At 49.1% G+C, this 14,891-nt stretch overlaps 2 protein-coding genes across 5 annotated transcripts in view; both read right to left on the bottom strand.

The window, feature by feature from the left end:
- Window positions 1–14,175, bottom strand: part of ROR1 (receptor tyrosine kinase like orphan receptor 1) — a 143,092-nt gene extending 128,917 nt beyond the window's left edge. The window contains exon 1 of one of the 2 annotated variants that reach the window (XM_046944240.1): window positions 1,729–14,175. Coding sequence is in view for 1 of the 2 variants with exons in the window: in XM_015290940.4 (XP_015146426.1) it covers window positions 187–295 (109 nt within the window). In the remaining variant the exon portion in view is untranslated. Of the gene's footprint in view, window positions 1–186; window positions 407–1,728 lie in introns of those variants that run through there. The other variant, XM_015290940.4, reaches the window with a different exon arrangement.
- PGM1 (phosphoglucomutase 1) overlaps window positions 13,807–14,891 on the bottom strand; it is an 18,934-nt gene continuing 17,849 nt past the window's right edge. For all 3 annotated transcript variants that reach the window (NM_001038693.3, XM_046944518.1, XM_015291025.3), the window contains exon 11: window positions 13,807–14,490. In NM_001038693.3, coding sequence (NP_001033782.2) covers window positions 14,401–14,490 — 90 coding nt within the window. In that variant the 3' untranslated portion in view covers window positions 13,807–14,400. The remainder of the gene's footprint in view (window positions 14,491–14,891) is intronic.

The raw sequence follows: 14,891 nt of genomic DNA, 5'->3' as shown, positions 1-14,891 counted from the left end.
TGCCGCGCTCTGCCGCCCGGAGCCCGGCCGAGTTTCGGAGCAGCCCGGAGCCCATCGCCCCGCGCTCGGTCGGCGGGCAGCGCCGTGCGGCGCATCGCGTTGCGTTGCGTTGCATTGCAGCGCCTCGCTCCCCCGCGCCCCGTCCGCCCTCAGCGCAGCCCGCTCCCCTCGCGGCCGCCCTCTTACCTGGCGTGGTGTCCGCCGGCTCGGCCCGGCTCCCCGCTCGCAGCAGCAGCAGCAGCGGGAGCAGCAGGAGCCTCCCGTCCCCGCCGCCCGGCCGGGGCGGCTGCCGCATTCCTGAGCCGACGCCGCGTTACTCCGACATCCACCGCGCAGCGCCGCGGGGCCGCCTCTCTTCTCCTCTCTCCTCCGTCCGTCCCGCGCCGCGCCCTCGGGGCTGCGCTCTGCCGGCGGGCGGGGAAGGCGGCGCGGGCGGCCGCCTCAGCCCTCACTTGTCACTTTCCGCCCGCTCCGCTCCGCGCGCAGCCCGGCCCAGCCCCGGCAGAGCCCCCGCGCGGCCCGGCCCTGCAGCGCCCCCTGCCGGCCAGCCCGCGCGCCGCCTCCCGCCCCGTGGCCCCGGGGGGGCGCTCGCTTCGCGCCGCCGGGCGCCATTTTGCCCCGCTCGGCCGTCGGGGCTCTGCGAGGAGCGGGTTGGTGGGAGGACTGGAATCGCCCCGTTTGGGCCGTGTCGAACTGCGACAGCCCCTACCTGCCCGGTGCGCCAGAACCTCCCATCACGTATCCTGCTGAGCTCTTTGGGTGCACCGCTTTACTTTTAAGATCGCTTCCATTGAATCGAGGCAAAGAAACCACGAACTTACAGTCCAGGGAAGCGATCTCTCAGCTGCCCTTCACACACAGGTTGAGAGGTTTCCAATTTTCCCCTCAGCGAGCTTAAAACTCACTGTCAGTCGGGCCCGTTGAGCCAAGGCTGCGGTCAGATGGGGCTGAGGGGCGCTGCCAGAGAACCAGGAGTGATAACTGCTCCCCATTCAGAACGATCACATGTGCAGGGCTCTTAGGGGGTTGGGTTTTGAAAGTCAGTAATTGTTTAACAAGAAGTTAATAAGCAGAATAGGAACAAGGACAGGATTCGAAGAGTCTCCTCCTCGTTTCCTGCTGCATCGCAAGTCCTGCTCCCCCTCAGGTTTGCTTTCTGCCGTGTGAGTCTCGTGTTTCTCATCAGACTCTAACAGAGCCCAGGAGGACCAAACCCAGAAAAGCACCTGGCTGTGTTTGGGAAGGACAAGGAGGCCTCTCAGGTGGCTTCTGACACAAAGAACCCGGAGCTGAGATGGCTCAGGAGCTAAGCTGACAGTTACCTCCAGAGAGCAGAGAAGTTTCTCCCCATTCAGGTCCTTGACCCACCTTTCTGGGTGGGTTCTTTAGAACTTTAGCACTTATTCCTGGTCCTTAAAGGACGGGGAGCTGAGGGTGTGCCGCAGGTGAGGGCCAGGTCCAGTGATGATGGTGAGGTCAGACAGGTCTGTAGTGCTAAGAGAGGTTTGAGGTCAAGCAGGGAATTCCCTCCAGAAACCAACAGGGCCCGAGACCAGTCATAGCTGAGGTAATGTAACAGACAAGTATTCCTGTGAATAGCACAGATAGGGGCTGAGGGCCCGTGGCTGGGCTCAAACAGTCCCTAGGCAATGGGGCGTGGGGCAGGCCCCAGGTAAGCCCAGTCAGGGCCATCAGACCTGAAAGTACCCTCAGGGCCCCAACACTTACCATGCAGTTACAGAGGAAATGTCAGTGAGAAGGTCAGGCTGTACAGCTGGGATAGGATTTCTGCAGCACCAGCCTGGGCTCACTTGCCCTGGCCCTCTAAGGTGACATTTCCAGTTATTTCTGAGCTGTTCTAACTATCAGCAAGTTGACCACAATAAACAAATCTCTGCTTTCCATCTGCTCATCGCAGCAAGTCCACTCAGCCACCGGTCACGTGGAAAACATCCTCTGATGGGACAAAAAAGAGCAGTGTTCTCCAGCTCCGCCACCTGGGCCAATCCCCACAGCTGCTGGGGTCACCTGGGCGCAGGGATAACCCACAGCCACTTCCTGGGGACGCCACAGAAGTCTATGGCAGATCAGAAAATTGCACACAGATTCCCCGGGTCTTTGGTTTGCTTCTAGATGTTAGATACAGGCCCTGTGAAAGGATAAATCGTTTGTAATTAAAAAACAAACCGCTTATTTTTAGCTACAAATCTACCAAAGTGCATGCAATTAGCGAATATAAATCACTTCCTGGCTTGAAGACTGTTCAGCACACAGCACACAAATGAAAGTTAAAACATACGTTTGGGGAATACATACTACATCTGCTCTTAATCTGCAGCATTTTGAAATCAATACAAATATTCTCCCCACTTTTCCTTGAACACGCTGCACTCTGTCATACCGCAGTGGAAGAACTAAAAATACATTAAACAAAGGAACCAGAGCGGACACGGCCCTCAACACCCCAAAACGAACAATGCAGAGTATCAGTAAGGATCCGATGGCAAGAAGTAGTCGGGGTAGTGACACGCTGTGAGGTGGGTGGACAAATTAGAGGCAGTTTCTCCCACGTGGTTTGCAGGATGCTGCGGAGATGCGATGCACAGATGAAGGTTCAGGAGGTGGCTGTGGGGAGAAGAGCCCGCTGCCAGATGCATGGCTGTGTGTTTTAAAACAAGGAGAGGCTTGTAGTCAGCAGTGCTGAGGAATCAGTTCCTGCAGGGGAAATGTATTACACACAAAACCTTTTTATTCTTTTATTCTTTTCTTTTTTTTTTTTTTAATGAAAAGATATCTAAGAAGCTGGCTGTCTGGGAATGATTTGTAAGTACAATAAACTTAACAAGAGGATGATAAGCAAAATATTGTAAGAGAATAGTGTCAGAAGTACAGCAAGCTAAGAGAGACTCGACAGTGTGTGTTCTTAAGTATTGTGTCACATTATGAGAAAGTCCTTGTTTTCCTTTCCATCTCTCACACTCCCATTAATCTATTCCAGATCTTTCTCATTTCAACCACCGAGGCCATAGCAATCATCCTCTGCCCACTTGAGATGTAACTAGAATCAGAGCCCAGTGAGGATTCCAGAGTGGAAGCTGAAGACAAGGCCAGGCCCTGCAGATTCCGAAAATCCATGCACCCATGGGAAGTCCCCATTTAAATCTGAGTTCACCACTGATCTTTTAATGCTGCCATGGTGTAGAAAACAGCCATTGGTGGTACTTCTTGAGTACTGGAGACTAACAAATATCTTTGCTTCCGCTGACAATTCTTTAGGGTGGGAATTCTGTCTGACAGCAGTGCCGACATTGTCTCACTGAGCACATCCTTCATTTCCTAGCTGAGTTTTCCAAAGTGAGTGCAGTACAAATGATGACATATTTCACTGTGTCTGTAGGAGGAGGGATGCACAGACCCTCCAGGGTCTCCCTTCATTTTGGGGCCAAGCAAGCCAAGGAGTAGGTGTGCTGGTGCCAGTGTGCACAGCTCTGCTTCCTTCTCAGGCTGAAATGCCTTTGCCTGAAGAGGAAAGCAAAGGATCGGGCAGTGATAGGTAGCAGTGGGAGGGAGCATTGCCGGGGGTCAGAGGGCAGGCTGTATCCCTGGGGAGTGGTAGCAGGGAGGACCGGGAGGCCGAGTTCTTGTTCGGATAATCTAGTTCGGTCTGTGATCTGGGAGTACTTTGAAAATTGGCAGGAGGCAATGGAAAAGATAAAGGCAAAAGCCTGAAACAGACCACAATTCTTTGCCTTTCGTATGTGTACTACATTGGAATTTTATATATATAGCAGGACTCTGTTCTTTATATTCTTGAATTACATAGCTGCGTAACATGTAATGTTACCCTTCCGGAAGGACAAGGGTGATAGAATGGGACGCAAACACCAGAGACTACTTAATAACACATGCAAACATAGGGATTATAATGCTTATAATGCATTATTTTTGTTGTTGTAGTAGTTTCATGTTCATAACTGCACGCTGACACCCGGCGTTTCATCAGATTCGGTATCCAATGTGCTTCCAAAGCATTAATTCAACAACCAGACGAGGTGCAGAACAGGACAGGCAACAGGAGCAGCATGCAGCAGTGATGCTTCCAAGTCCCACAGCTGGTGATTTACACTGCAGATGCTGAGCTTTGTAGGGATCTTTCGGTAGGGAAGCGTTGCAATTGTTTCAACTCTGATTTCCTCATTACCCCGAGAAGTGAATCTCCAAAATAAGGTCATGGATTGAGTTTAGTTTGGGCACGAGCAGGTTATACTTGTGCAAAATATGTCAGGTGATGGCCCTTACAGTCAAAGGGCCCACAATTTCTCTTACAGAGTTTGCTTGCTTTTTGCAAGAGGAATCACTTAACCTAGTCCTCAAAAATCAAATTCAGGGAGGAGGTCATTAAAGCAATAGTTTGGAAAGCTGAACTATCCTCACACTCAGCTGCTTCCATCCATGACTTCACACCGTATCAGACAACCTCATGGGCAGCCCCAGCCCAACGTGTAGTGAGCAGCACTGCCAAGAAAGGGCCATGGCATCTGGTCTGTACCTCCCAATTCTCCACATAAATTAATGGGGAAGCGGTCCCCCAGTCATCACCATGAGCAAGGGAGATTTCACCACCTTCCTAAACAATGTCATCATTGTTGCCGGGCCCGCAAAGCAGTAAAATACTCCAGTCATTAGGGGGAGAAGAATGTCACAAATTTTGCAAGAGAAGAACAGATTCCAGAATTCGTGGTTTGACAGGTTAATAAGAAGGCCTGCACGTTTGCCTTTACAATTTATTTACTTGTAAGTCTGCACTGGGATTTTGTTAGGGATTTGGCATCTTAAACAGGTTTTTATTCCAACAACATTTCAATTCACCTTTAAGGCTTTCAATTAAGGCAAAATCAGTTAAGGATCCAGGGGTGGAATTTGCATGGAAGTTGGCTGGGGGTTGCCAAAAGCGTGACAGTGGATTTTAGGTATGGGCTTTATGGGCTCGTCCCGCACCATCTGACATCTCGTATATTCCACTCATTTTGCATGTTAGACTTTTATTGATATCAGCGTGAGCGCAGCACGCCACTAAAACGGGGACCGTGCCCGTAGGACACAGAATGATGTAAGGTACCCTGTTTAGTTACACCAGTTCGGCTGCACTAAATCTCCATGTTGAATGTTTGGTTTAGTTCCCCTATAAACTCTGTCTGCTGGATTTATATATTTTGGCTCCTTTTATTTTGACTCTAGTGGCTACATTTGCAATGGGCTTAAGTGAACGCAATCTCACTCACACTAGCAACAAATCTGCAGCGCAGTGGGTATTTCTCATTACATAAATACAGGGCCTCATCTGGCGAGGTGCTGGATGGTCCGACTTGTTCGGGTTTCCAGGGGATCCCAGAGGCAAAAATCCCAGCCCTCACATCAGCCGCTTATCTGTGGTCATTTTCTACAGCCCTCCGTCAGGATCAGAACACGCAGCACACGGCCTTATCTCTCCCTTTGATCACAAACACTGCGATATTTATTTTCCTGCCTGACCATAGCACACTTCTATCTGCAACACGAGGTCTGTGAACGATGATGATGTGGCAGTTTTTCTTCTCTGTGAAATTCAGTGTTCACCCGTGTGGGTGTGTTTTTTGAAATAAAGCAGTATTTCAGTAATGGCTTCAGTGGGATATTTTAATTCTTTTCCTCTACTTAGAGGGTTTTTTCTAATCCATTTCAATTCCAGAGAAAACGTCTCTGATCTGATAAAGGAGATGAAGTCACTGCATAGGCTTACTATTTTATTTCCATAAGGTTTGAAAGTTTTGTTCCCTGCAGTGTTTTGGAGCCCAGGAGCATTCATCTGTTTTGTAAAAGGAAAGTTCCACGGAGCAACATTTGGTCACCGTTGTCTGAATTTCATTATTCTGCTCTCCAGACTAGCAGAGGGGAAAAGTGCAAGTTAGCTGGGTCACAGTCTGAAATGTGAGAGCAGTCAACTTTTTCTGAAGTTTATGGGAATGAAAGGAAATTTAATACTGTTCAAAAGAGAGATTTAAAGTTGCATCATGTGAAAACAATTGGAGAAGTTTAATCCTGAGGTCTTGGGTTATTTGGTAACTTACATGACCATTCGTCAGCCTGCAAAGGATGAAGTTGGCTTTGCCTCTGTTAACAGTTGGCCTCTGTTTTGGAGTGGTATTGCGATGCCAAAGGAACAAATAGAAGTAACGTTGGTTTTACAGACCACGATTAACTCCCTTCTTCTTTATGCTTTTCAGCTCGAACCCTTCCTGCTCGTCTCCTCTGGGCTGCCAGCACTGATCTCCCACCACTCTCACCAACTCGTGCTGACAAGCTCTTTGTGTACAAGGGACTGCAGAGCTCCACAGTTTCTTAGTTTTAAAATGCTGAATACATACCCATTATTTAACCTTTACCTCTCAAACTGCTTCAGGGCTCATACATTTCTTTGTACGCGGAATAAAAACAATGGGACTCTGGGAAGTAACTCAATACTTCGTATTTTGTTATATTTCTCGAGTATTACTTATGCTAAAAGATGTCGATTAAAACGTTCTTTACATTTGTATTAGTTTCTACGGGTTACACAAAACTAAAAATCCACAGAGCTTTATATCTATAAAAATTAGAGATGTTTTCCAGATTATTCTACCGCAAACTCCACCCTTTGCAGATCTCTTACTCTGGGGTTTGCGTTGGTCTCGCTGCTCTGTGCAGCGGGTAGGAGTGCTGGAGCTCAGGGAACAAGACCTGGGATACAGCACAAAGATATCTCCTTGCTTCTCCTTCTGGGCATACAGAAAGGGCATACGCCATACAACCTGACAAGACGTGGCTTAACCCATGCTGCTTGGGCTAGCCGTGCTTGACAAGCTCTTTCCCTTTGATTCTCAGTGGGTTTCATTTATAAGTTGCTCACACTAGTTGTAAAAATTTGGCTTTGCATCTATTTTTTTCCAGGCAGTGCTTCATTACTACAGTTTTCCTTGCAGCATGTCCATACAATCACTGAAATGCAGTGCTGAGGCATTCCCATGTGCTATTGCTACTACAAACACTGCAGTTGCTATGGAACGTATTCTTTGCTTCAAGTTATCCATACGTATTACAACATCTTTTAGTAGGACAAACCCACACAGCTCGGGTTGTATGGCCCAAACTCCCCGTGGGGGCTGCTGCTGGGCTCTGCTTTTGTGGGCACTATGGGGAACGTTATAAAACCAGCTGTGTCTGCAAGCTTACCTGATCGTACAGCAACTCCTCAATCACACGGACTGGAACTATACAAAGGGAATTTCAGTTGATGCTAAAAACACAGACAAATGGAAAGGTGGCAGATGGGGAAGGGAGATACTGATCTTGAAGTCTGTGCTCCTGTACCACAAAAGAGAAAAACCCAGAAGGGAAAAACCTATGAGGGAAACAATGTTACGCATGGAGAAGATGGAACGTTGGAAAACTGAAGGAGAAGGAAGAAAAGAAAAAGTTGGATACAAAGGAGGGAAAAAAAGACAGAGGGAAAGAAAGTCCAGAAGTTAAGGTGGATGATAGATCCAGTTACACTGAGCTACAAAACCACAGTGCACAGTTGTGCAGGAATCAGAGCACAGTGCGAGGAATCTCCAGCACCTCCCTGCATCAGAAAAGCAATTCCTACGGAATGCCCTGGGGTTATGGGCTCTTCAGCACCAACTCACCTGGCCAAGGCAGAAAAAATCAGTAGCGTATCATCTATTTGTTCAGTACCATCTTTCTGCCCCAGGAGAAGTGTGACACCACCCATCGGAGCAGTCAGATACTCTGTGGGCTTTCAAGGCCAGTATGGAAAATTGAAAAATGCAGCTCAGCTGCTTTTCACAAGATGTTTACAACAATCACTTTAAAGCAGAACACACAATAGCTACTTAAAAATTGCCTTTGATTCCCTCTATGATAGAGAGCTTACTTGAAACTCTGAACGCCTGGTTCAGTTTCTGCTACTTTTTAATTTGCATGGATCCATTCCATCTCTTCTTCTTTTTTTTTTTGTTTGTTTGTGAAAGCAGAAGAACAAAATCCTGTATTGCCAGTGCTGACCTAAATGTTATCAGCAGTGAACGCCTGAGGTGGTGCCAGAAGCTCTGCTGTCCCACCTGTTGCTGGGAGCTGGGCACTAATCAGCAGCCCTGCCCACTCATTGCTTTGCAATACAGTAAACAACAGCTTCAATTTACAGTAAGCTTCTTCCATTCAAAATAACAAGCACACAAATCACAACATTTATCTTGAAAATACAGAAAACTTTGCTTTAAGACTGCTGCCCTGATTGCACAAACCAGCCTGCCAAATTGTGCACGCCCTGCAGCTCTGGGTCCCCCCGCTCTACATCCCAGGACCAGCAGTGTGTTCCCTGCACCCACAGTTGGGCAGGAGCAGTGCACAGAGTCTGGGGCTGTCCTCAGGGCTCTCGTTACACACAGACTTTAATAGCACACACACAAGCTAAAAGTTAGCAGCTCATGTCTGGCATCACATTACTATCAACAGAGCAAGTTATGAACCCAACCCTAACTCTAACGCTAACTCAAACCCAAGGCCTAACCCACTCTAACCCAAACCCAAACCCTAACTCTAACCCCAACCCTAACTCCCTCATGCACTGTGACATTCCCCTAACATCAACCCATTGGCTTTGGCTGTGTTCTGCCATGTTTCTTTCTGTCTCATCCCTGAATTCAAGTGTTGAAACCATGTTTTCAAAGCCGCAAACAGCACAAGTGACGCCCAGCAGTGCTGTGCTCCTTTAAGCTCCCCAGTCCACACCCCACCTGCTCCATGCCCACTGCCTGCAGCCCTCAGTGCCACAGCCCCCAGTGTCACCTCAAAGAGGCGCAGAGACGTGGGGTGACCGCCCAGGGCTTCAGGAGGTTGTGCTTCAGGGCTCTGAGCAGCGACATGCACGAGGTGTGACAGCCATGCGTTGCTCATTAAGGAGATCAGCTCTTGATTTCAGGAAGCGTGTGGGGATCGCCGGTCACTGAGTTTTTAGTTTGAATGCTGAAAAAGCATTGAATAGGTGGTTATAGCAGAGGCTGAATGCTGTGATCCCAGATTAGAAATCTGGCCCTTTAGCTGTCTAAGCCCTGTGACTCTTCTACTTTCCACATAACCTAGAGCCTCCGTTTCCACGAAAGCAACAGTTGAATCAGGAGGACACTCCAAGCCGAGTGCTGATCTGCACAGGGTACACTCACCTCTGCCATCTCATAGGAGCTCCTGTCCTCCCAGCTAAGCCCATCAGGGCCCAGGGGGCCATTTAGCAACCTAACAAACTCTGCTGTGACTGTTCAGAATAACACTTAGGTACTAATTAAATTCTTGAGCCTATGCTGCATATAACTGACGCTTTCATTTTGCTTTGGTTCTTTGTGAAAGGCAATGCTTATGTTGAAAGATGTAGGAACCAGACGAGACCATCATTTAAATATATATAAAATTTCTGTGCCACCCGAGCAGTCCCAACCTCACAATCGGTTCATATTTCTTACAAAAGGAGAAATACCTCTGAACTGCTGCTGAGCCAAATGAGAACCCCAGCACTGCTGAAAAATTGCATTCTTTCATTCTGTGCCACGGGGTGTAAGAGCTGAGCATCTGACTACTGCCGTCATAAAATGTCTTCTTTGAGGCTGGCTCTAATTACAGAGCATTTTAACTCTTTTATCTTTGGGCTGCACTGGGACGGGGTGGATTCGTAGCTTCTGTCTCCTGTTTCATTCGGTTTTGCATAGTCAGGAGAAGACACAAACCCATCCCTCTCTTTCCCCTTTCTCTTTCAGGACTAATGCATGGCATTAGCACAGCCACAACGAGACGTCAGCAGTGTGCTCTGTTCAGGGAGGGGACATCAGTGACTGTGCTCACAGATGTGCACAAAGCCGAGGACAGCGGCTCTCTGCGGGGATCCCACACGGCCCTGAGCAGAAGGCAGAGCACTGTGCCTCACCTCAGCAGCAGCTGCCTCCAGCACTCCAACCCACACCGATCAGCTTCGTTCTGGCTCCGGCTGCACCTTGCTCGTGGCCCTGACCCACAGCCCAAGCTTTGCTGTGCCGGGAACTGACTGAGCCACCCTTAATGGGAGCAGTGGGGTTGGCTGTGGCTGCTGGAGGTGAATGGCACTGCGAAGGGACGCCCACGGCCGGTAACTCCGTGCCAGAAACAACACAAGCACTCTGCTTGTGAACTTCCTAAACTCCTCCACTCCTCTTCAGCTTTCCCATTCTCCAAGGAGCAGTGCATAAACACAGAGTGGAATGGCTCAGAGCTCTGCAGCTTCACTGGGACACAGCACTGCCGTTCTTTACCCATTCATTCCCTTCAAAATCATTGTTTCTGATTTTTCTTTCTGCTGTAGGTACAGGGAGGTGCACAGAAATGACCCAAGGAGCTCTTTGCAGGGAGCTGCACACCAACACTCAGCACGTCTGCCTGTCACCCTGCGCCACCAATCATTGTTCTGAAACTTGAACTCCTTCTGGTGTCCATACATCATCCTGTGCCCCCCACCTCCACCCCCAGCACCAGCTCCTGGGCCTTCCTATTAACTCCCCCTCCTCCTCCTCACCCACGCAGCCCTGCTGCTCCCCGCCCCCCAGCTCAGGTTTGCTGGCCCCGATCTTCCCAGATCTCATATTTTGTTATGATAAGGGCAGTGAGGCACTGGCACAGGGTGCCCACAGAGATGGTGGGTGTGCCATTCACCAATGCCAGCAGAACAAACCATCACCCCAAGTGCCAGTGTGACCCTGCCACCACTGCACCCGGTTCCTGGCACTGAGGCTAGGACAAGAAACCTGAGATCTGGTGCTTCTTTCCACTCCCGGGAGGATTTCCACTCCTTGGATGTCTTGCAATGTATTTTCATTTTTGGGCGGTGGAAACTGCATGTAGAAATCAGATATTGCCTTATGTAAAGTTGGGGTAAAGATTAAAAAATGCATACAACTGGTGAGACATCTGGATCTGATTGCGCTCCTTCGGGACAGCAGCCTACAGATTGAGCCTGAAGAGAAGCAAAGAGAACAGTGGTAATTTTTCACGCAAATACTCAGAAGCTCGGAGGGGCTGGGGCTCTGCAAACACCTCCACTGCCCAGTGAGAGCAGCATGGGCTGAACACACTGCTCTGCTGCTGTGGGCAGCCGCTGCCTTGGAAGGAACGCGCCGTAATCCAGCCCCAGGGTAAAAGTGAATTTCCGGAGAAAATTATGAATATCCAATCCTGGTAGCTTCAAATGGAGGTCTCCCTTGGAGCTATGTGAGTTATCCTAGCAATTGGCCTTCATTTGCTGTGTGCTCGCTGTGAGCTTGCTGGCACTTGGGCCGAGAGCTGCGTGCTGCTCAGTGAGCCGGTGGGGAAATGCGGTCTGCTTTAGGAGAAGGAGCAACCGTAGCTATGGCAAAGCTGTGAGAGCACAGCAAGCTTTGTGCCTGGTCCCGGAGACGTTACACACTGCTGAAGCCCCAGGGACCAACCCTTCATTTGCAGAAGTTGGCCAGAACGTGGCTCCATCAGGAGGAGCCTACATGGCACAGATAATACTGCTCCACTGCTCCCCCCAAACTGCACACCAGCCTTCTCTGTGTCAGCAGTGCACACAGCACTGGGGTCAGCTCAGTCTGTGCCACCAGGAGGATGTGATCCGGCTTTCCAATGGGCTCTGAGAGATGAAGATGTCCACGTGAAGTACAAATGCATTATTCGCAACTGCAGTTTGCTTTGAGAGTCACACCGGACTGAAGCTCTATGATGGAAATGTAAATTCTCCTTTTGTGTCTCAGAGCATTGTATAATCACCAATTTACATTGTTTTCAAGTTATTAGCTGGCTGAGAGATCAAATGTTTCCACACCATATTTGTCCCTCCAGAAGCTGTCAAGTAGATTTAGGCTTTGAGTGCTCAGAAGCCAGGCGGCTCCTGGATTAATCTGGGCACTGGCAAACCCATTCATTTAGCAACAAGTCCCAGCAGCGTCCGCACTAACAATGCCTGACACGGTGTGGAAGCAGCATCCTTCATTAGAGCCCCAGTGCTTCACTCACACAATGACAAACCTCCACGGCAGATTAAAAAGGGAAGAGGGGACCAGCCCCTCAGTATGGGGCAGCTGCAGACATGGGACATTTTTAACACAGCCCAGCTCTCAGGGAAGGAGGACATCTATCACAGGAGTGAAATCAATATTTGCCAGTACACGTGTTAGAAAATAACCCAAAAGGAGGTTTCCCAGCAGCGATTTGCTTGAACAGAACAAATGGCAGACAAGCCCCATGTGTGCTGCACCAGGGGAAGGCAACGGAGCAGAGATGTGACAGCAGAGTGAAACACAGCAGGTTTTGGTTCTGTGTCACCTGTGCTCCTCTGCCATCCTGGCAGGAGCTGGCCTCAAGTGACCCAGGAGGCACTAAAGAAGGTTACATGTGGCCAGTGCCACCCAGGGAAGGCTCAAGGCAATGACTGCCAAATGAAAGGCATTTCCTCCCCAGACACAGCCAGGCATCCTTTCTGACAGAGGAGATCAAAGTCCCAAACAGAGCACCATGCTCACACCTTGGACATGGCCTGGATTGCACAGCCTCCCTTTGACACCTTTCTGTGCATGAGGGTGTAAGCAATGAGCATGGGCTGGACCACACTGAACTTCCCTTTCATACACAAATCAGGTCTTATTCAGTGTTTTTCCTTTTCTTCCCTGAATGCAAAAGCTGCAGCATTTGCTGGGGTTTTGCATTTCCTTCCTTGTGCTTCATTAAGTTACATGCATTCCTGCCAGCATGCAGCTGCTTAGGACTAGAGCTCCAGCAGCAGGGCCCAGGCACACCATGAGCAGCAGCAAGGCTGGGGGGGCTGAGGTTTTAACTTGTCCTACCTCAAAACAGATGGCTGCCCCATCCCTGGAGGTGGTATTCAAGGCCAGGCTGGATGGGGTCCCAGGCAAGCCCCATGGCAGAAGTTGGAGCTGGGTGGGCCGTAAGGTCCCTTCCAACCCAAACCAGTCCATGATTCCATGAAAACAGCTCTGCCAGCAAAGCTGTTAGCATGGATTTAGCAGAAGGTCTCTTGTCAGAAGAGACACCTCACCTCTGTACAGAAGATGAGATAAAGAGCTTTTTGTCAGCACATCTGCATCAACCTCAGAAGTTTTGCTGGCAGCGTTGAGCTGAGGGCAAAGGTGGGATGCTTCACATTCCTGGAAAACAGCCATTCCCTCAGGCCTGCCCAGGGACACGGCCTGAATTTCAGCTGTGTGGGCAGTGTTCCCTGCACCGTCCAGTCCAGCTGGGGTTTGGGTGACAAAGGCACACAAAGCAAAAGAGAGAAAACTCCCTAACATCACTCCCACCAATGCAACTATTTCTATTAACATCATTTACCAGCCTAGAGAAAGTGGAGATTGAGCTGGGTTTACCTGCCCAAGCCCCTGTGCTGGAGGGCATCACGTTGGTGGCTGAGGGCAGCAGAAGCACACCTCGTCCTCCCCAGCACAATGGCAATGGGCCGGGATGGGAGCAGGACCCAGCTCAGCATGGAGGGGACAGCCCACAGCGTGAGGGCAGGGAGCTGCACTGACAGCAGCTACAGCTGTTTCCAAAGTCACCCTCTCCATGCTCTTAGAAAAGACTTAACATATTAATGCACGCAACTGTGATCATTCCGTGGATCTTGCCATTCAACCAAACAACTTCATCAAAACAGTCTTTTGGTCTTCAAAAGGAGCCCATCACCGTGCAAGAAAATAAAAGAACACTGAACAGTAATTGTAGCTCATACCACTTTAATATCCTGCAACGACTGTTACTGCTTATTTCTTGGGGGAGGGTGTGTTGTGTTTTTTTTTCTTATACAGATAGCAAGGCAAACAGAGAGCAATGTACATAATTTGCTTTGAAAGGGAAAAAACCCACAAGTGAAAAATACTCAGTATTAATGCACGTCCATTGCTTATTTAGAGACATCAAATTTTAAAGACAACATATTAACAAGGGTAAAGTGCGCTTCTTTTCCAGGAAAGTGTCCAAGATGGAGACTACATTCATCAGTAATTCAGGGAGTTGGGTTCTTTGTTATTTCTAGAGCCTTTTGTTTAAGCAAAGAAAAAAGAAGTACATATGCTAACCCAAAAGGCTGTGCTAAAGAGCACCATACCAACGTGCCAGCAGTGCTGTGTGACGCAGAAAAGCAGCACAGCAATGTGCACACAAAGTGTTGACAGGAGCTGGTTTTTATTGTCTATCTGTAGCGGGCAGTGTTCTTAAATACACAGATAAAATTAATATTCCTTTTATAGCGACAGACCCGACAATAAAAGAGGCGACGGGCTGGCTTCTTTCCCTTGGTGCCAGGACGAGCCTTTATGTTATAACAGTGGGACCGGTGCGGCCAGTTCTTTCATGAAGCTGTGAGAGTTTCAGTGCAATAGAAATGAGAGGAGCCAGCATGACCTGCAAGAGGGGAGAGATGGCTCAGGACCGGGGGCAGAGCACCACGCGCAGCCTGTGCGCATTGCCCCAACCTCCCACATCTTTTATGTCTGTGTCAAAAACCGCGAGCCATGCACAAAGAGTTCTCTTTGCTGGGGGATAGAGAACGAGGACTCTTTCAGTATTAGGTGATGCATAGAAATGAGCTCATCTTATCCCTAGTGAAGCAAGGTTTTGCCCAGAAGGTCAGTTCAGGTTGGAAAGTGTCCTTCCACACCTGGAATCAGCCACAGACGTAACGTAAACAGGAAAACTAATGTGCGACTAAAAAAGCAGCTGTGAGAGATTCTGAATAAGTAATGCTTGTTCCACACAGAGCTGTTTTAAAAGCTATTTACACTGGGATTGAAGATATCAAAGCC

The sequence above is a fragment of the Gallus gallus genome, chromosome 8 (genome assembly GCF_016699485.2).
Source record: "Gallus gallus isolate bGalGal1 chromosome 8, bGalGal1.mat.broiler.GRCg7b, whole genome shotgun sequence".
In the NCBI taxonomy this organism is placed as follows: Eukaryota; Metazoa; Chordata; class Aves; order Galliformes; family Phasianidae; genus Gallus; species Gallus gallus.
The sequence above is the reverse complement of the archived record's forward strand: the minus strand, read 5'-3'. Positions and strand labels throughout refer to the sequence as shown.